This window comes from Antedon mediterranea, chromosome 1, assembly GCF_964355755.1.
Source record: "Antedon mediterranea chromosome 1, ecAntMedi1.1, whole genome shotgun sequence".
NCBI classification, from domain to species: domain Eukaryota; kingdom Metazoa; phylum Echinodermata; class Crinoidea; order Comatulida; family Antedonidae; genus Antedon; species Antedon mediterranea.
The window spans coordinates 6,059,233-6,079,999 of record NC_092670.1 but is presented as its reverse complement, the minus strand read 5'-3'; the positions used below and the strand labels follow the sequence as shown (position 1 = coordinate 6,079,999).

At 33.8% G+C, this 20,767-nt stretch overlaps 2 protein-coding genes across 10 annotated transcripts in view; both read right to left on the bottom strand.

Annotated features, from left to right (window-relative positions):
* The window catches only part of LOC140054739 (unconventional myosin-X-like), a 101,786-nt gene extending 96,965 nt beyond the window's left edge, over positions 1-4,821 (bottom strand). For all 9 annotated transcript variants that reach the window (XM_072099818.1, XM_072099826.1, XM_072099849.1 and 6 more), the window contains exon 1: positions 4,733-4,821. The gene's annotated coding sequence lies outside the window, so the exon portion shown is untranslated. The remainder of the gene's footprint in view (positions 1-4,732) is intronic.
* A 1,318-nt stretch (positions 4,822-6,139) lies between these two features.
* On the bottom strand, positions 6,140-20,637 carry LOC140054728 (insulin-like growth factor 2 mRNA-binding protein 3). The gene is made up of 12 exons (XM_072099807.1): positions 20,287-20,637; positions 16,007-16,067; positions 14,909-15,069; positions 13,450-13,562; positions 12,562-12,668; positions 11,622-11,846; positions 11,140-11,259; positions 10,750-11,002; positions 10,254-10,340; positions 9,321-9,431; positions 8,533-8,883; positions 6,140-8,098 (listed from the first exon to the last, which is right to left on the bottom strand). The coding sequence occupies exons 1-12, from the start codon at positions 20,480-20,482 to the stop codon at positions 7,961-7,963; spliced, it is 1,923 nt and encodes a 640-aa protein (XP_071955908.1). The 5' UTR covers positions 20,483-20,637; the 3' UTR covers positions 6,140-7,960.
* Positions 20,638-20,767: the final 130 nt, after the last annotated feature.

Genomic DNA, 20,767 nt, shown 5'->3' with positions numbered 1-20,767 from the left:
CACATAGTCCATTACTATTTCATGATTCTCTTTATTTAATTATTGGACCTCTTTTGTCTCCGACCTAAAAAGGCAAACACCACTCATACATCAAAATCAATTTTCTTAGTTTCACGACAATCATGGAAAGATTGCATATTTCTTTTCAACTCAATATCTTAATAGGTCTTGTCGAGCAATTCAGTAAAGCTTGATAATTATAAAGTCTTTCTGTCCTCAGGAAAATTACTGTAGTTCTACTGTTATTCCTGGTAAGTAAAATAACACAGAATGCTTAACTATACATTGGCACACTGTTTTTTCATGCCCTTGTTAGTAAACTACTACAGTAGTGAAACTAATTCACAAATTACAGTGTTTCTGACAATGATTATAATTTTATAATAGACCCTACCTTATTCAGCACAGCATTGTGTTGTACCTTTCAGAGATTCTATAAACGTCTTGTTTTGGTTGCTTATTTTACAGGATTACAAGAATGCGGAATTAAAATATTATAATTGGGCCAATGTTTACTTTATAAGTGAAGCTAAAAAAGGGGGGACTTTTGTTTATTAAAAACATCAGATCACATGGCTTTGTACACAATCAGGCTAGTGCAAACAACTGTGACATGACATAGATCTGGATCCTTTAAAAACTTTTTTAAAGATTATTTATTTTAATGAAACAATACTAACCCACATAGAACAACTGCTGTTTTGTCACAAATGATTTTATATTTTCAACACATGTGTAACCCTAGGGACAATTGTGTTGAAATAACAATAATACTACAGTATAATGGACAAATTTTGGACACATCTTCTACACATCAATAAAGTAATCAAGTACTATGCAGACATACAGTACAATGTATTGTACAGTATTTTTCCATTACAAACCCCAAAGTATGATTTCGTTTACCTGGATAAACAAAGATTGGCCTTATATATCCAAGGAGAATTCCACAACAAATAATTGATTTAAAAAATGTAAACTGCTGATGTGGGATTGGGAAAATCCCGTTCTAACTGGGCTGAATTGTACTGTACACAGATGTGTGGATGATGTACTGTATCATACAGCTGTTATTCGTCACTCATTTTACCGCAGCGACAGGGACTGAGATAGTCCAGTATTCTGAAGTATATACTCTATCGAAAGATGCACATGTGTACACTGGATGTCCAGTTTGACCAGAACCATGGACATACCATGATACAATCTGTGTAACCCATAGGTGTAGACCAATGGTTATTATTAAACCTGGTGGAAAACAATTGCACTACAACAACCACCAGTGAAATGTAGCTACAGTTAGTACTATTCCTAATTCAATTTTCACCTAAATTTGAATGATTATTAATTATTTCCTTTCCATGCATTACTGATTTTGTGATTGACAGGTAAACAAGCATACAGGGGTGCAACACATGTGAGATGAAATCATCAGTAGGTACTGTACAGTACTGTCTGTACACAGTACGTATGGAGTTCAGTATGCTTTCATTTTATATCGTAAAGCAAGGTCATAATATCATACAGCAAAGTAAATCAATGACGCTAGCTTTCATATAAACTGCAGAAAGGAAGAGGGAGGAAGAAATCCGTTATTGAGTTTGGTTGGTTGGGGTTAAAATGAATTTGGGGTTATGTATCATAAGCCTCATACATTGACTTTAACCTTTAAACAAACAAAATTCAGTTAGAGGTTGCTTCCACTTAAATTTCTATTTCAGACCTATGTATTTTTTTATTTTATTTTGAACAATATTTAATGAGGGTGATCCATCCAGCATAAGCTGATCATTAGGGACCCTCATGGTGTAGTCGTGTACTGTACGCCGTGAGAGCTCCATCTGAACAGTTGAAAAACAAAATATTACATGCAGACAAAATGAATCAATCAAATGGTAAGGATACACTGAGTTGTACACTATTACCAGATAATATCTGACCTTTACTAACAAAGATGGTATAAAAATAATTAACTAAAACTTTGATGATTCTCCCATGAGTTCACTGTATTCCAACTAGTGACTCATAATGATATCAGGTTGTACTATAAAGTACATATCAAAACATGATAAGTACAATATTCATCTGATTATCATCAGATATGTAACATGCCTATTTACATTAATTACACAAATGTATATTTTATAGACTAATTGGCATTGGGCATTTAGCTAAAATTATTTAGTAAATTTGCTTTGAAACTCAACGACAATGCTTAAACTTAAACTGTAATGAAAACTGGTCATTAACATTGCAGTATTCAATAACATAAGAAATCCGACATTGCAACAATTGACAATGAATTAAAAAAGTGATGTCACAAACACGTTTACTGATATAACCTTTATTTTTTTTAAAAATAAGAACAATGAATATAACCTGAGCACATTCCATTTTGATTATTGAACAAAGATTCTCTTTAAAGACCTTTATTAAAACGTTCCTAGCCTTGGGCAGTAATAGCAGGATTTCAGAAGTTGGACAATAAAAAGTTAATTCTGCAGTGCTGTAGGCCTATAACACTGGTGTCAACATCTCCAACTGTGGTTTCTACTAATGAATCAAAACACCACAAGGACAATTATCTCTTTCTTGACAACTGTTTCATCACAGAAAAGAAATCATTTCATGATTCACATACTGTATCAGTAATTATCAAACACCCACTCATTATTGGCAATGATTACCTTCTTAGATTCAACAACAAGTAATTAGACAAACACGCACTCTGCTGCAGTTACTGACAGCAATAACGGTGTATATTGTATTGACAAACATTCATGAGCTTTGATGAGCGGTGTACACATTACAGGATATGCTTAAAAACCATGTACTTTCTATTAGAACTATAAGTAGGCACTTTAAGATGGAGTTACAGTTTTGAATCAAGTCAAGTGCTCAGACATAGCAGTTCAAGAAGTACAGTTAACAATTTGAGTTAAAAACGAAAGTTTCAAGAAAAAAAAACTACTACTACAGGTACTGTATTTTCAATGATAGTAACATACATGCCAACTTTCTCTTTTGGCCGAGAGATTCCAATTTATTTACTTGTCCTCTGGCCTGACACCATGCTTGCAGTTTTATCATATTTTCTCCCAGGTTTATATTAGGGTCATAATCTACAGTATACTTTAAAAAAAAATGCAATTCTCGCTTGGTCTTGATGTACTGTGCCATACAGTTCTAAATTGTTTTTCAACTTCAGATGACTGTACAGTATGTATGGATGAATGTTGAAAGATGGCTTTTAATCACATTATCATTGCTTGCAGTTAGAAAGGAACCCAGAAAGCAAAGGCAAGGATAATATCTGAAATACATTGTAGAGTTTCAATAATACAGCAGTTTTGTTTGTAAATGAATTACAAAACAGTTGTCTTTACTGCACTACAGTAACTATACTATATACATTTAAAATTTAGAGGAATAAAATGTGTAATGCTGACTTCTATAAAATAACAATCAAGTTTTTCATTCTATAAACTCATCAGTATTCATATTCATGGAGTACTGTAGTTTGCTAAAATTGAAATTAAAATAATTCTTCCTATAAAATTGGCAGATAACTATTTCTTAAAAATAACAACTGATAATTTAATGGTACATGATTACCACTGTTGTAATGGTTCTATAGTAAAAGGCAATGGTGTATATTAGATCATTTCCCATTCACAATCACTAAACATTGATTGATTCCAAATGAATGCATCTGACACGTTAACTGGACTGTTCATAATGCCAACAGTCCGACAAACTATGAGATTGCTTGCCAGATATAAATATCAAATTATTAGGCCTACTAGAAACACATTTTTTTAAACAACTTTCTCTCCATTAAAAGACCAATGAGATAGTGGTGGTCTTTTATTCTATATAGAGCAGACTTTTATCTGTTAAATGTATAATGGGTCACCAGCTGTACTCTATGGATTAAATACTGTATTTCATAAATGTCGCTTGTTGGAAGGGAAAAACCTTCTGATTGTTTATTTTAGATACTTCATAGAGGTACCTGTACATAATAAAAATACAGATCACAGGACAGGATTTGAACCACTAATCTATCTAAATGCAAGTGTCATACCTTTAGACTATATCACATATCAATACTAGGAGGAGGAGGAGGAGGGCAACAATAACCAACATTAAACATCATATTAAAAAATAAAAATAAAAAATTGTAAAACCCATTTTTTTAGACCAGAAGTAGGTATACATTGTGAACATTATCTAGACTCACTAATTTGAAATTTAAAAAAGTATCCAAGAACTTTAAAATCTCATACAGTTCAGGGGTGGTTGCTGCCAGCATGATCATGTTTATATTAATAATTATACAAAATAAAATCATTTTTACTAAAGTAAATGCTAAAATATGTTCTGGCCTTATCTGGTAGCAGGAAAATACTTAAGTATCATATTTGATGTTGAAACATATACTAATTAGAAATAATGTAAGAAAAAGGCCAGGCCCCAGGGTAGGCCTGGAATAACCACCTACTGTTTAAATCACTACCAGAAAAAGCCTTTGTGCCCCGCCCTGGAATATACCGTTTCTGCTTCCGGCCTAGTGGTCTCCACAGCTGATCACACTTGCTTATCCCCGGTGTGTGCTCATCTTTGGAACGATATTTTTCAGCCGCATCAACTTTCGCTTACAGAAAGTACTAAATTATATCATTGATCATAGTATACATTCATTTATTACATACAAATTAAATAAATTTACCTTAGAAAAGTATTATTAAATCCTCATCTCAACAATTGTATATATCATTAGAACATCCAGAAAATACACAACCACTCCGTTTGTTAAATCTTGCTCAGTCAAGCATCACTTCGGGAAAAAAATACTTCCACTTGATTGGACTATAGCAAAAAACCACTGCCTCCTCTTTTAACTTAATTACGCCCTCTACAGCACAGTAAAGTACGTACTTTACCAAATTGATAAAATACTATTAAATGTACTACCTATTTTATCGATGATCAATCTAATAACTCCGAAAAAAGTGAGGTAAGTCATTATGGCTGTATTGTATTTCATCTTCCTTTTGGGAATACTGCATTTAACTGCATTTTGTTGCGATTTATGTTTATTTATTGTGATTTATGTCTTCAGATTTGTATTTATTCAAATCCACATAAGCCTACACTTTTGTTCCAAAAGGCAAAAATGATAAAAAAATAATAATTTTGTATTTTTACGTAGAGTAATGATCTACTGTATGTATCCGTTACATTGGTTGGGGTTGTGCGAAGGGGTGGGGGATAAGGTAGGGCTTGACAGTTGTTTTTGCCTTTTATACTTTTAATGTAAATTAATGGTTATATTTTATAATTGTTATTATAAAAAGAGGCACCTTTGTGCTAAGTGTGCCACTGATCTGAAGGTGTAATTCCAAATAAATTAATAAAATAATTGAAAAAAAAAAGAAACATACAGGACTATTAGTTTATTTTATTTATAGAGTTTGCTTGTACAGTATTTTGTGTTTGACGTATCACTCTGAAAGGTATGAGAACAAACTCAACTAACTACTAAGCTATCTCTATGGAGGATAACTGTGTAGCAACTGCTATAATGAAGAATTATCATTGAAATAAAAATGTTAGTCATGGGCAATATGCTTACGAGTTACAACTACCACCATTATGCAACAATGTTTGTGATGGAAATGAATAAATACAGCTGCTGATTGGACCTGGTGGATGAATAAATTAAAGATTAACTCTCTAAGTACAAGACACCTTTGGACTGGCGCGCCTAATATTATGTCTGGTTTTCATCAAAGTGGTGTACTGTACTGCGATTTGGTTTGGGACCATTTAACCTTGCGAGAGTTTGAAGCATTTAGTCTGCTATTGGGAAAATTGGACCATATTATGGGAGGAATCCATTTTTGGAAGGATTTTACATTGTGTCACGATTTTATTAATTTTTTATTCTATGAACTACAATAGGCTAGTCAGAAATTATGGAAGTATTGAAATAAATACAGAACATTACTAAATTCACTACTCATTTGGAAATACTGTACTGGTGATACAACAGGTTCCAGAATAATCATTTGTTGATGGTACTAATTCACAACTAAACAGAACATAACACAATAAAAAGAAACAATTGAATCACTTTGAATTTCACAGAAATACTTGTTTTATTTCGCTGAAAGATATGCGGTGAAATGCGGTGTTCTCAGACTGCAAACGGGCGGTAAACAATAATGTGATGACGATGAGAGTCGGCAAACACGCATATAAAGAAGATCGGTAATCGGATTCGTTAATAATCCGATTTTAAGCACCAAACCGAAATCAAGTTTTGATATATTTATGGCAGTTTTAATATATGAAGGAGTAGTTTCTTGTGGGGATTGACAAGTCGAGAGCTAGCACTTTTTGCGAAAAAAACCTTATATATACCTTAATTACTGTACGACTATTACCTATTATGGTTATCTTACGCAGATGACGCATATTAAAGATTAAGGATAGAAAAAGAATTTCTTTTCTAAACCGAAAAGTCAAAAATGCGTTTAAAGATAGACCAGCCAAAAATTCTACACCTACATAGTACAAATCACATTAACGCGAAATGTAAATTAACATTTTTTAATTAAAAAGAATGATTTAAGCTTAATTAATAACTAATATTTTTTAGAAAACCAACATGCAAAAAAAAAAAAATTCATTGACTAACCACATTGCTATGTAATGTCATTGATAAATTCTCTCAACTGAAATAATTGTTTTAAATTTAATACATGCATATAAAGATAAAATACAACAGTTATATCGCCACTAATATATGCATGATCTAAAAGACTACAAATGGCTAAAGTGTTTATAGTCCAACTATGATGAAAAGCCCGTTTGCATTCCTAGCAACAGTACAGATTATCGCCTTGAGAAACCAGTTGCATTGAGTAGTAATACATGCCGCTACCGCTGAAAACCTAACATATTCGTTCTTTGGAAATGATTGATGTTTTGTGTGCTAGCTCAAGACAACCTTTAAAAAATTCAAATATTCTGATGTTACAGGCAAGATGCTTCAATTAATGTAATTATTATTGTAATTATTATTGTTAATACATTTGAATTTTTAATTTATCATCACAAGAAACTACTATTTCCGAGTACCGTACCTTCTTTTGCATGTTTGTTAACATAAATTTGCTTTGTAAATTATCAGTTTTATTTCTCTTGGAAAGGAAAAGCAACAAACGTCCGTGGCAAGGATCCTCGTCATCGTTGTTGAAACTCTTGCCGAAGATATTTCAGCTTTTCCTTTCTTTTTATAGATTTATCTGCTTGTTTTAAACACATGATTTGGGTTTTACGGAACACGCTAAAACGGGTCAACACATCTTTGATGTCATTTCTAAGCATGTCAAAAATGGCGCAATGTTTGGGTTTTTTGGGATACAATTCCAGAAGGTAGTATATGGAAAAATTTGGCTAAATTTGAATTCACCAAATCGTGTTCCTAATGTTCGGCATCTTATTGTAACTTTTAAAGAGTTACATATTTAAATGTAAAGTATTTATATTTTGCTTACTCCAAATTCAAAAATCAAATTTCCTTTTTTTTCTTTTTGATATCAAAAATAAAAATTTAATTCAGACTATCAAAAAGCATATGCCTCATATACAAATGAACACAATAAAATTCTTATACTTCTCGTTAAAAAAAAAAGTTCCAAAAAAGGTTTTGTTTTTTTTCTCGTCTCTTTGTCTTTCAGGGAATTGATGCCTCGTGTTCATTAAAAAACAAGCAGTACAAATCGCAAGTTCCATTAGTCTCTGTCCAGACTCTTAGAACTACTTAATGTGTTCTCCTTTTGTATTTTACTTTTTTTTTGTATTTTTTATATTTTGCTATTTTTTTAAAACTTTTTTAAATTTATTTTTTAAACATTTTGTTTTTGTATTTTAATCATTTGACAGTTGTTTAAGCTTCGACTGGTTGCTCTGGTACTGGACCTGGTCCTGGTCCTTGTCCAGCATTTCGGCGTGGAGTATACTGTGGGTAGCTAGATGATTTCATGTAGAAGTCCTGCAGCATTCTTCGGATACGCCGTTGTGCGGCCTAGAAGAAGAAAAACAATTCAGATTTTATGCCATATAGTATTCCCACACTGACAGGTAAGAACATGCGCCATTAAACTGCTATTTACATCTTACAATTATCTTTTCAACGATCTATCGAGTGCACCAATCAATGGCGAGCAACTGAAGACAACTGTCACAACTCATCGAAAAAAATACATTAAAGGGTTCCTGGCATAACCTTGCAGGAGCCTAAGCATAGAGCATTCAGCTCGTTTACAGCAAATTTATGCCTTAATACATTAGTTATTTGCATCAAATGTCATACCACCCCATATACAGGTTGATAGATTGTTGTAATAACATTCGGTGCTACATTTATGACTAGGTCGTAATTACATTAATGGTATAAGGAAATTTTCATACTACAGAACAGTGGTTATTGGAACTAAAATGTCTTCCTGTTTAACTTACTTGGGCTGAGTAGAAGTGTCCAAAGATACGAACACACACTTCCTTTTCTGTCTCATCTGTTGTCTCCTCAGCATCTCCACTACCATTATTCACATCGTTCTTTGGCACCTCAACACGAGCACTTGTCACACGCTGCAATTCACGAACATTGCGTCCTTTCTTGCCAATGATATGTCCAACGAAACGTCCAGGAACAGCAACCTCGGAGGCCAGGCGAACCTCGTCACTGCCGAAGAATCCTTCTCGCCTGATTTTGTCATAGATGTAGAATTGTGCCTTCCATTGTGCTTCTGGGCTGCCGATGACTGTCACTTTTCGTTCCATGTTTGTATCATCATCAGCTGGGGCAATCTTAAAAAAAATTTGGATCAAAAACTATGACTATATGTACACTATATTTATGAGAAAGGTTTTAATAAAGTTAAAACGAGGTTTATGATTAATTTACATTGCATTGAGATTAGTTAGGGCAATCCCAACATCCTGCTTTAATGTACATTTATATAGTTCTGCAATCAAAATGGAACAGTCTACAAAGACCGCACATTATGCATGGAGTGGAAGATAAATAAAAAGCTTCAGTTTTACTATTATAACATTTAAGATAAATATCTGAAAGAGGGTTCAGTTAAAAAAATAACTAGGCTTTGCAATTTCAATTATTTTTTGGATCTGGTAAACAGATATGCAAGGCTTGCAATAAATATGTTTGGCACATTCAAGGTAATTTTGGGTAATCTCAATAAAGGTTGAACAAATTCAACAATAGCATGTGGAAGGCATCTTACCTTGATGGATGCACTAGACTTGCGTGCAATTTCCTGAATGTGTTTACCCTTGACACCAATTAGAGCACCTACTGAATCTTTGGGAATGTACAGGAAAGCGGTCTCATTTGACTGTGCAAAAGAAAAAGACTTCAAATAAAAGATACTGCAACAACACGCATGTAATTAATTGTGGGTGGAGGTGGGCGGGATCCTTTAAAAATCTTCCACCCACCCAGAAAGCTTATTTTAAGGTCATTCAGTTAGCTTAGTGTAAACATAACACACAAGTTCCAATTAAAAACTATACTAAATAAATTCAAGTCTAGTTGTGAAATGTTTTGCAAGGAAATTGTGAAAAGGTGAATTGAGTAAAAATATTGATATTTCGTCTTCGATTTCAATGACATTGGCCGGTGGACCAGTGTTATTGTGAACGCTGCATAGAAACATCTCAAGGCATCCACAAGTGGGATTGCCATACTTGTGCAGCTGCTAGTATCAGATTGTTATAGTGCACTGCATCAAACCGTGATAACAGTCAGGATAAACATTGTTTTTTACATCACTGGTTCTCTCACAGGATTGGCTCAATGTATTCATCATTCAGTTATCCAAGCATTACTAAAGTGCACATAATTCAAAATGAATTCATAAACTTGTCGAAATGCATAGAATGACATTTTTTTGTTCATTATTATAGTTACAATTTTGTGGGATTCTTTTCATCAAATTTGTATCACTGTGCACAGTGGTTACACAATGAATATTATTTATTCGATCAGTAGCAAAAAAAAAATCATACATTATTAATATTAATTAGGCCTAGGGGAAGTAACAATATAATGCTCATTGGTCTGAAGTGCTAGGCTGGTCCCTAGATTTTCCCCAGGTTCTCAAAAATAGCTGCAGCAGGCTAAACATGACACCACCGATAGTGGTTGCATTACTTACACTAACTTGTGGATGTTGTTGACTCTGGTTATTCTGGCCACCTTGTGGGTAGTATAACCCTGGTAAAATACCACCTTGATTTGGAGCCTGAAAATACAAATGCACACATTAAAATCAATTACTATTATATTCAATTAAAATTTAAATGCTGGATGTGCAATAATAGTTGCTTTCGCTTATAATTTAATTGATTTAAACATTTATTTACTGCAATAATAAACACAAAAACAGTGGTGGATAGCCATCAGGAAAAACATTGTTTTTTATATCACCGATTCTCTCACAGGATTGGCTCAATGTATTCATCATACAGTTATCCACAGTAAAACCACGTTTGAAAATTGTTATGAAATGCATAATACAAGTAAAATGTCTATTGAAATGTCGGGCAGCCCAACATACACAAAACTATTTCCATGTGAACTTTGTGTTTACAATGAAGAGAGAGACCCAAACTCAAGGATATTGTGTGATTGAAGCACTGTGCTTAGCTTACCATATCATTCATGTTAAATCCACCGTTGTACATATTGTTGTATTGTGGCATATTGCCCATTCCAGAGAACAACGCCATGTGATCTAGGCCAGGGAAGAGATTATGCTGTTGTTGCTGCTGCACATTCTGTACATGGTTCTGATATATCTCAAACAGCTTCTGTGTCACTTCTTTCACTGCGGCTTCACATTGTTCATCTGAGCCACGAATAAAGACTGTCCTCTCTGGTTTGATATAGGTCATTTCATATATTCTATTGGAAATAAACTCCTGTTATAATGGTGCAAAAATGCTGCCTTTATGAGCCGTTACTATTTAAACTGTATGCGGATTGAATGCATATTCTCTGTTGAAATTAATAAATGATTTGTCGATTCACACAATACTTACGGGGAGATTCTGATGGTAGCCTTTGTGTCATCGATTATTTTTTTCAATGTTCGTCCACCAACACCGATCAGTCTCCCTACGAGGGCATTGTGTACTAATAGTTTAAGTGGAACATCCGTTCTAAAGGTAAGGAAAAAAAAGTAAATAATTTTATGTTGGACAATATTATATCAATTCTTTTCGAACACGCCAGCTTTGTTTAATTAAAAGTGGACAATTTGTTTTTTAAAAGCCGATGGTGGCTTTACACAAGTCCAGTTCACATAGTAACATACCAAACAACAGTATGTTTACTGCATAAGATCCAGCAACTAGCATGGCTTATACTGAGCGTTCTCATGGTATAATTAGTACCTTTAGTGATTTAAAAAGGCAGTGAGCTTGTACCAGTTTCCTCCTCTACTTTTGTTTTTGATGAATGTATTTGTGCTGTTAATGTTCTGGCAATCAATGAATGTATGTAAAAATAAAATGCATGTTACCCTTTGTTGTTACTCTGGCTCTCTGTTACCATTGTTGTGTGTATCTTTGAGCTAGCCTTAGCACAGTTTTCTGGCAGCCCAAATATAGTGACAGCCTTCTCAGCAGAGCCAGGGTTCTCCTTACGGTGTACATCGATTCTTGTACTGGTTGTGTTTGAGGTTTCTTGTATTTTAGCACCTCCTTTACCAATGATGGCGCCAACTAGTTCACTTGGGACGAGCATCCTGAATAGAAAGCATGAAATAATAATAATAATGCTAAGACACACTGATTATGCACACTTAAAAGAAGCAGAGATCCTGATGTTACAGGATGTTCAAACCAATTCATACACTGCTTAATTCAAATTGCTTATCTACTATAGCCTTGTGGCTAGGTATACAGTTTATATAATGCACAAATTGACAAGTTTTATTTATTTATTTATTTCCATCTTTACCGAGGGTAGCCTATCCAGTTCCTAATAGAACTGATCATTTAGGGCCCTCGATAAAACATACATACAGTACAACACATAAAATATTAAATTAAATTAAATATTCAAATGACATAATATAGGCCAATAAATTTACAATGATTATATAAAATTCATATAGAAGTTAAAATCGTTGACAGATAAAAAAATATATATACACAGTACAAACAATATTAACTGGAAATAAATTCTTTAAGTTCACGTTTAAAGGAAATAATATTTACAGATTGTCGAATGATTTTATGGCACGGTGGACATCTAATGTAAAGTCAACTTTACTGATAGAAAACAAAGGTATTAGATGGCGAGGTTATCGTGTTGATAGGACCAATTACATTGACTGAGCCAATATATATTGACTACTGGCAGTATTGTCGATAACCTCATTTGATTTTAACAGCATTTCTGATTGCACTAGTTAATTGTATTATGTAAAATTAAAATAGATAAAACTAAAGATATACCTAATTAAAAAGTCTGGTTTACTGCGTCCTGAACCACGTTGGTTATTCATAAATCCAGATTGGTTACGGTAGCGTCGTTGTCCACGAGGGCCATTGTGATATCTTACCTACGAAGATAAAAAAAATACATGCCATTCGATGAAACAATTATTATGTATGATTTAGCTGGCCATAAAAACAAGACAGATGAAAACATGCATTTTTTGCAACTAATTGTAAATTTGAATTGAATAAAATGCTTCAGGTTACAATTTGATATTACAGTTCTTATTTGTATACATATAAACATATTCAAATGAATTATTAGAATTCCTTTTTTCCACAATCTAAAACCCAAGAGTAAACATCTAAATGAGGAGAGTACAATGATGGAACATCGCACATGAATTATTGCTTTAAGTAGAAAATTTGATGAAAAAAATCAACTGAAGCGATGCATTTTCAAATTAATAACCGGATCATTTTACGACGCAAAGAACGACGAGAATCTTGCATTATGTTTCAAGACAAGCCAAGACAGTTTTCCCATGGCCATATTTTTATTTTCCAAAATAAAATTACCACAGTAATAATACAAGAAACAAGTCTTGTTGGCGATAGTTGCTATGGCTAAATGACTGCTTAAACATCTTTATAATGTTGTTAAGTCAGGTGTCAATGGTGATGTGGCAAGGCATTATTCTTGTGGACTAGAAAGCCATTACAAACAGGAAATTAAAAAGAGATCATTAATACAGTAGTTAACATGATCGGCAACCATTTGTATATTAGTTGTGATGTATAAGCTAGACAATGTCTTCAAGCTAGTACAAGTTTTTTCTCTTACAAATTCCCAATCTGGTTTCACATTTCTCATACTACAGTAAATACACAACAAAGAAAACATACCTTAAGATTTGAGCCTTCATATTCATAACCATTTAGTTGGTGAACAGCTTGTTGTGCTTGTTCTGGGGCCTTGTATGTAGCATATACTGTGTAGCCATTTTTACCTTCTGCCCCTAAAAATGAATAAAACAATAAGCAAATAAGAACCAGAAATTCTAATATTGGGCTTATTTAACCAATTTGATTGTGTATTAATTATAAGGGCCTGCTTCAATAATGTGCGAATAAATTATCTTTTTTTTTCTTGGCAGTAGAAATTGGAAAAATTTGATAATCAGATAGAAACTAGCTTTCTCAAAATAATTTTCAAGCAATGTTGCAAGCAATAAATGTTGTGACATAAAATAGATTTAAATTTCACCAACTAATTTTGTCTAGACTGTGTTTAATGAGCTGGAAGCAAAAAACTGGTTCTAATCTAATGTTATTGTTACCTACTTCACAACCTGTTAAATTGGCTTTACATTAAAAATGACATGATTTATACAAAATCACTAAAATAGATTATTTTACACAAAAAAATGTTTAATATAATCATTGAGTACTGAATGTACTGTAATAGGGCAAAGTTTAAACAAATTATCTATAAGCCAAGTAAAGTAGACTTAGTGCAAAATATTTTATGTTAGCCAAGTAAAGTAGACTTGTGTAACATATTTTATGTTTAAGCACAATGGCTGCCATGCAGAACAGCTCTTATCCATACATAAGCATGCTTAACGAGGAGAATCAGGCACATTAACATATTATGCTTCGTATCATTCAAGCTTCTTGACATTTAACAATATTTTATGTATGCCAATACTACTAGTAGTACTACGCAAAAAAAAAAGGTTATAAAGTGAATATAATAAACAGTGCAAATAAGTTTAAATTAAATATTTATATGTAAATCACAATTTTGTTTCTGGTAAACAGATCAAGTGTTCAGATTAGTATAGACTTAAAGAGGCATTAGAATCTAATAAGAAAAAAACATGTTTTCAAATACTGATTATTTTACAAACAACTGGTATTTGAATAACACCCACAGTACATTATACAATTGTTTTTAAACAGTTCAATACTGTATATTCACAAAATAATCAACATTTCTATAAATGAGTGGTCGGCCACCCAGCCATCAGTGCAACAATGCATTGGCTTATTACATTGGTAGGCCTACTATATTCATGGCTAGGCCTATTACAATGAATCAAGTTTTCCTGGTTGGTTATTCAGCAAAAGGTCACCATCATTTCATTATAATTAGCATTTAATGTTTTAATCTGTGTTACATACTAAATGCATCGGGGAACCTTTTCAATTTGATTAGCCTGCTGATACATCCGAATTTGGAGTAGGAAGCACAATTCTGTTTAGCAGTTTGTGTATAGTATTTGGCTATGCTACACTTTGTGGATCTACCTACATTCTGGGGGGGGGAGGGGGGGGGGGGATGGCATTACATTATAGTTACCTTTGTCGCATTTAGAAACGGATCCAAAAGTGTTTAGTAACCTTTCAACATCTTGCACAGATACTTGTAGAGGGATGTTGTGAAGTCTAACCTCCATGGTTGGTTTACGTGGGACACCATTCTGAGCGTTTTGTCCACCACCGTTGTTACCAGCTTGACTACTGTATAAGCAACAAGAATTGTTTTTTTTAATTATTATTTTATTGAACCTTGTTGATTGATGGTGACTGACCTAATAGCACATGCTGAACATATAAAATAAAGGCAGAAAAAACAAAATAACACAATGAGGTGATCAATAAACATTTGTTAAATATTTAATCATATTATGCATTGAACAAAGATATTACTATGCTCTCCTCTCCATCAGTTTTGTAGTGGTGTACTATCCGTAGACTTTCATGGTTGATTGCTAATGACAAATGATGAGACATCCTCTTAAATGTTGTACCATATTTAGACAAATTTTATATTATTTTATACTGTAAATGATATAATTCAATTGTTCATAAAAAATCATTATTTTGCAAGATCACTTATCTTCCTCACTAGAATTAAATTAAATCTACATTTATTTATGCATTATTATATTTTATTGATTTTTGTTTAGTGGTATTTTAGTCAAGATGGGTTAGTCACAGATTCACCCTTTTGTGACTGAATAGGCAACATGTTTAAAGGCAGTCTGCCAGGATGAGTAGCAGGCTGCAGCCTACATTTTACATCCAACCCTTTTCCTGTTCTCAGTATGTCTGACCTTTTGACCCTTTCAGTATGTAAAACAATCTATATGTCTATCCATATCAATTATAACTGCAAAACCTTGCAGTTAATTCTATAACATACTTTAAAACCCTCATTTGATATATATTTCTTCAATGGTGGGATATTTTTTGGGGTTACAAAGTACATCAAAGTAAATGATCCATAAAAATTGTAATAAATATTTATTACTTGTTACTTAATTATTGGAATGCTGTTTGTTTATTTCATCTTTTTATAGTTAATTTTCAGATAGAAAATCCCACACAATTACAGTAGAAACTACTGGATACACAGTTAGTTTCACATGCTTTATAATACAAATTGTTTACTTACTTTCTTCCTCTTTTGGGAACCGAGTGCTCAACAGCGATTACAGATCCAAGAAGATTATAACCTAGACAAGGAAGACAAAGAATGATTTCAAAGCTGCATGTAGTTGGCAAAAACTGAAAATGTTTTCACAAGCACTGGCATTATCATCACTAGATGTTGTAATAGAGGCAATTAGTCTGGTATTGCTGTGCATTTGCCACCAACCTGCCAATTATTAGAATTACTTTATTTATGCTTAGATTAATGTACTATTCTATTAGTATTACTGTATGCCTGGTCCACATACAGTGACATGCTACACTTTAAAAATATTTATTGAAGCTTGTGTGCACTTTAAAGGACCTACTGTACAATAGTACATCTTTCGAGACGAGTAGGGAGTTACCACGGTGTATTAATTAGTACATCACAGCCACTGATCACTAACTGGGCCCTCTGGGAAACCAGTCTTTGACTGAAGAGGTTACCCAGTATAATAATAAATTTCAATCAATCATTCAATCAATGTACTGTAGCCCCATCATCACCTTTGTAAAAATTTTGGTCCCACAATTTTGTTGTTAAATTGTGTCCTCAATGCAAGAAAATAAGACATTATTATGGTTAAATACTAAAATCGGTCATTTTGTGCGTACATAAAATCCGGGGATATAAAAACGAAGCTTCTACTGTATTTTGGTATAGGATGTTCTCAAACATGTTAATTCCATTTATTTTTATCATACAATTCCTTGGAGAAAAGGTAAAATAAAGGTCATACAATAAGTACTGTAGCTTAGTGACTGGATAATACATTGAACAGCAGGGTACCATTTCTTTTTCTTATTTCACAGGCCACTAAATTAAAACCACGTAAATAACTATACATTGTATGGATTCCTCTCCTGAATAGGATAGTGTACTGTTGACTTCATCACTACTAGTACTACTGTAGTACTACTTACTGTAAACCATAATTACTGTATGACTTTAAAACCCTACAGTATGGAGAATTATTTCTCAATGCTACACTTTGATTTTAATATACAGTAATTAGCTTTACGACGAAGGCTCATATGATCAGAGTATTCTTATTAAGCCATTCATAAATTATAATAAATAATTGTTTACAAAAGATCTCATGTGAATAATATTTTACAGTAATAACTCCTTACTATCAATTTGAGTTTTGAGTCATCTTCCATAAAAACTCATTATTGAGACAATGATTTAATACATTCTGAAACCAGCAAAATTATTTTCTTGTTGTCTACATAACACAGCTATCTCAAATTCTAATCTTACTTAAAAAAGCCCCTTCCCTACGTTTTTTAGATCTAATTTAAGATCACAAACTATATTTAATGTAAAAATATACTATATGGTCCTATTGCGATAACTTTTTTCGTCTTTAAACGGTTAAAATTGTGGAAAATAAGTCGATTCTAATAATTATAGCGGCCCGCTATAAATGCCAAAATGCATTGCGCGCGGATTGATATTTTTGTTTTTCACCTGTAATTCGCCCACTTTTCGATCGATCGTGAGGCCCAAAACAAATGGAAGACTAACTTTTCAGCGAAAATACCGGGTTTTCCCCAATTGGTATCAACCGAGTCTGGCAAAAATAGAAAGACAATTAATGCAGCAACTATACAACGTCAGGCTAGGTATGTAGCTACAGGCCTTGTATTTTCAAAATTGTAGGTGTGCTACAAATTGCACTCCTCATCACATTCAGGGGTGCTGTAATTGTGCTGTTTGTACTTTGGTGTGTAGAAGTTTACCAAATTTAGGCGTGTTGTAAATCGCACTCCTCAAGCGCAGTTTAGGAATAGGAGTGTGTTAGGTGAGTGATCACTCTCACTCGCCTTAAAAGACAAGGCCTGTAGCTAGCGTACGATGTTTGTCTACAAAACTAAGCCTAGCTAGGCTAGGCCTAAGACCGTCCATGAGAGGTCGATTGCCGCGAGCTACTTAGGTAGTGCATTGTTTCTCACTTTTTATCATAATTTACCATAAAACGTACATTTAAGACAAGGAATGACATGGTTTAATGTGTTTAAAGTGATATATATGTATTATTTTCAAAAAAACGTCCAAAATTGCAGGGAAGGGGTCTTTAATTGGCAGTGCTGACTATGGTGAGCAACAAAATTGCCTCACTGACTGGAAAACTACAAATTTATCAGTTTCCTATACAGTCAACTCTCCCAATACCGGACTCTCTCAAAATCGGAATTCACGGAAAACCGGACTTTTTTGGAGGGCCCAATTTGTCCCTATTCTAAATGTACTGTAATTTATTATGAAAACCGGAATACCCAATTCCGGAATCCGGACAAATTATGAAGTACAAAACACGAAAATTAGCGTCTGAAAACAGGACTGACAGTTAAAAAACTCCAAATATTTACAAAAACAACGCAACATCGTCGTCGCCGACTCGGATTCAATACATTCACAATGTACAAAAGCTTTTAACCATACCCTGGACCGGACCTTGCATGAAGTGCGCAACGTTTCGCGGTACGATCAAATAATGTTGCCATGGAGCGCTACACTGTGATTGACAGGTCAGTTCATTGTTAACCCATGAGGTGGCAATTGCTTTGTTGCGTATCGAACTGCGGTGAAGCGCTATGTCTTAATGTCTATTGTTTTTAGCATATGAATTGTTTTTTAATAAAGTTCAATTTACATTCCACTTTGTGTCTTTGTTTTGTTTAAATTATTGTTAATTTCACAATTTGCAATAGGACTTTAAAAAGGAATGTTTCACTAAAAATGTGCATCATTATAAATTTGGAAATCATTATGGCAAAACGTAAACGGAATGAACTTGACTAGTGTTAATAAACTTTGAAATGTTACCAATTAATTATTGTGTCATTATTGCTTGGCTCGTTTATTGCTATCAAATTACGTCAAAATAAAGGAGCTTAAAAAACATGTGGTCTAAGTGTGGGTGTTTTTTGATTATGACACCTCTGCACATGCGCATTGATGCTATTTTTATCACCCATGCTGCTGCTTGCTCGCGATAAACAATAAACAACCAAAATTATGTTCACCGTACGTACGTAGGCCTAGCCTTTTTGCCGCTAAAAACACATTGAGAAACAATAATTTACTACTGTAACATGTTTTATTGGTACAGTAAATAATGTAACTTTTAAAAAAGGTAAATTTATTTAGTAATACTAATAAAGTAGGCCTAGGCCTATCAGTATTTATTTAATTAAAACTAGCTTGACACAATCATAGCCTAGGCCTTCCCTACGCTAGACCGTACCGGGCAGCATTCGGACCGGTGATTCAAAGCATTTTCAGTGACAACGTGATGACTTTAAAAATATGTTTTCAGGAAACCAGACTTTCGAAAAACCGGAAAATATATGCCCGCCCAAGGGTGTCCGGTATTGGGAGAGTTGACTGTACTTGAACTATGGTATCGTATCCATTTGCTACTAAAGGTACGGTAATTATAGGGGGCGCTATGCAAGCATAAATAAAAATTATGCCAATGGTATTCTGCAAGCCAGCTGCATGATCGCACGGTGTAGGAGTTCTAAACTCGTCAGTACCTAAATTTATTTTCTTTTACTCACTAGGCCACCATCATCCCTTTTCTCACCATTGCTTAGAGAGGCTGGATTCTCAATACCATACTTTTAGCAGCCAGAGTAACAGATATGGTACAGTAAGATTGGTCACATTCTATTTTGATTATAATCAATTATGAATGATACAGTGTGTCGTTAGCTTAGCATATTAAGACAGAAAAATAGGGTCTAGACCTAGGTAGTATATAAATAATCTAATAAAATAGGCTTAACCTATTCTCTGGGCCTCTTTTACACATGGCTAATTATTAAATAGGCCTAGTAATAATATTAATTATTATGCATCATTTAGGCCTAGCTTAGTAGGCTATACAACAAAACTCTATTAATTGAAACTGATTTAGCCTACTTGCTTAAAATATTGGGATATTTTACCCATAGTCATCTCTAGGCCTAGATCTACATGGACATTTTAGAATAGAAGATAGGCCTAATATACTAGCCTAGGCATAATGCAAACAATACACATGTGATTTCATTCATTCATTGTACAATAGGCCTATACAACAATACAACAATGCTCCAGGAACGATTTTCATTGCCGCATTTGGCACCACATGTTTCATATAAAATACACTAGGGCCTACATACAGAGTACAGTTACAGGATCGTAAATTGCCAACATAGATACATTAAAATAAGCTCAGTCGTCAATGTGTTCGCTTGACTACTTACCATCTAATTTTTCAATAGCTTTATCAGCCAATTCTTGGCTATCTACATCTACGAATGCAAAGGTTTTATCCGATTTTCCTTGTACTGGTGTCTTTATCAGCACGCTTGTTGGGGGAACGCCATTTTCTTCGAAAATTCGGCGTAGGTTATCTTCTGTAACTTCGTTACTGACATTTCCAACAAAAATCTTGTTCATTATGAGGGTTTTAAAAGTATCCCGGCTTAGTTATCAGATGAAATATGAGCCTAAGAGGCGTTATTTGGGGGTGAAAAGAGGCAAAATTGCCGGACTGAGAGAGTCTGATTGTGAGTGTGATGCGATTGATTGGAGCACCGCCTTCTAAAAAGACAGTAAATACCTCGAATTCTGCCTTGGACACGTGGGCTAGTCATGTGACCGATGATTGACGCGATCTTATTAAAAACTAAAAACCTTGTCTCCTAATTCGCGAATCGATAACTATTAGCTCCGCCTTAATAT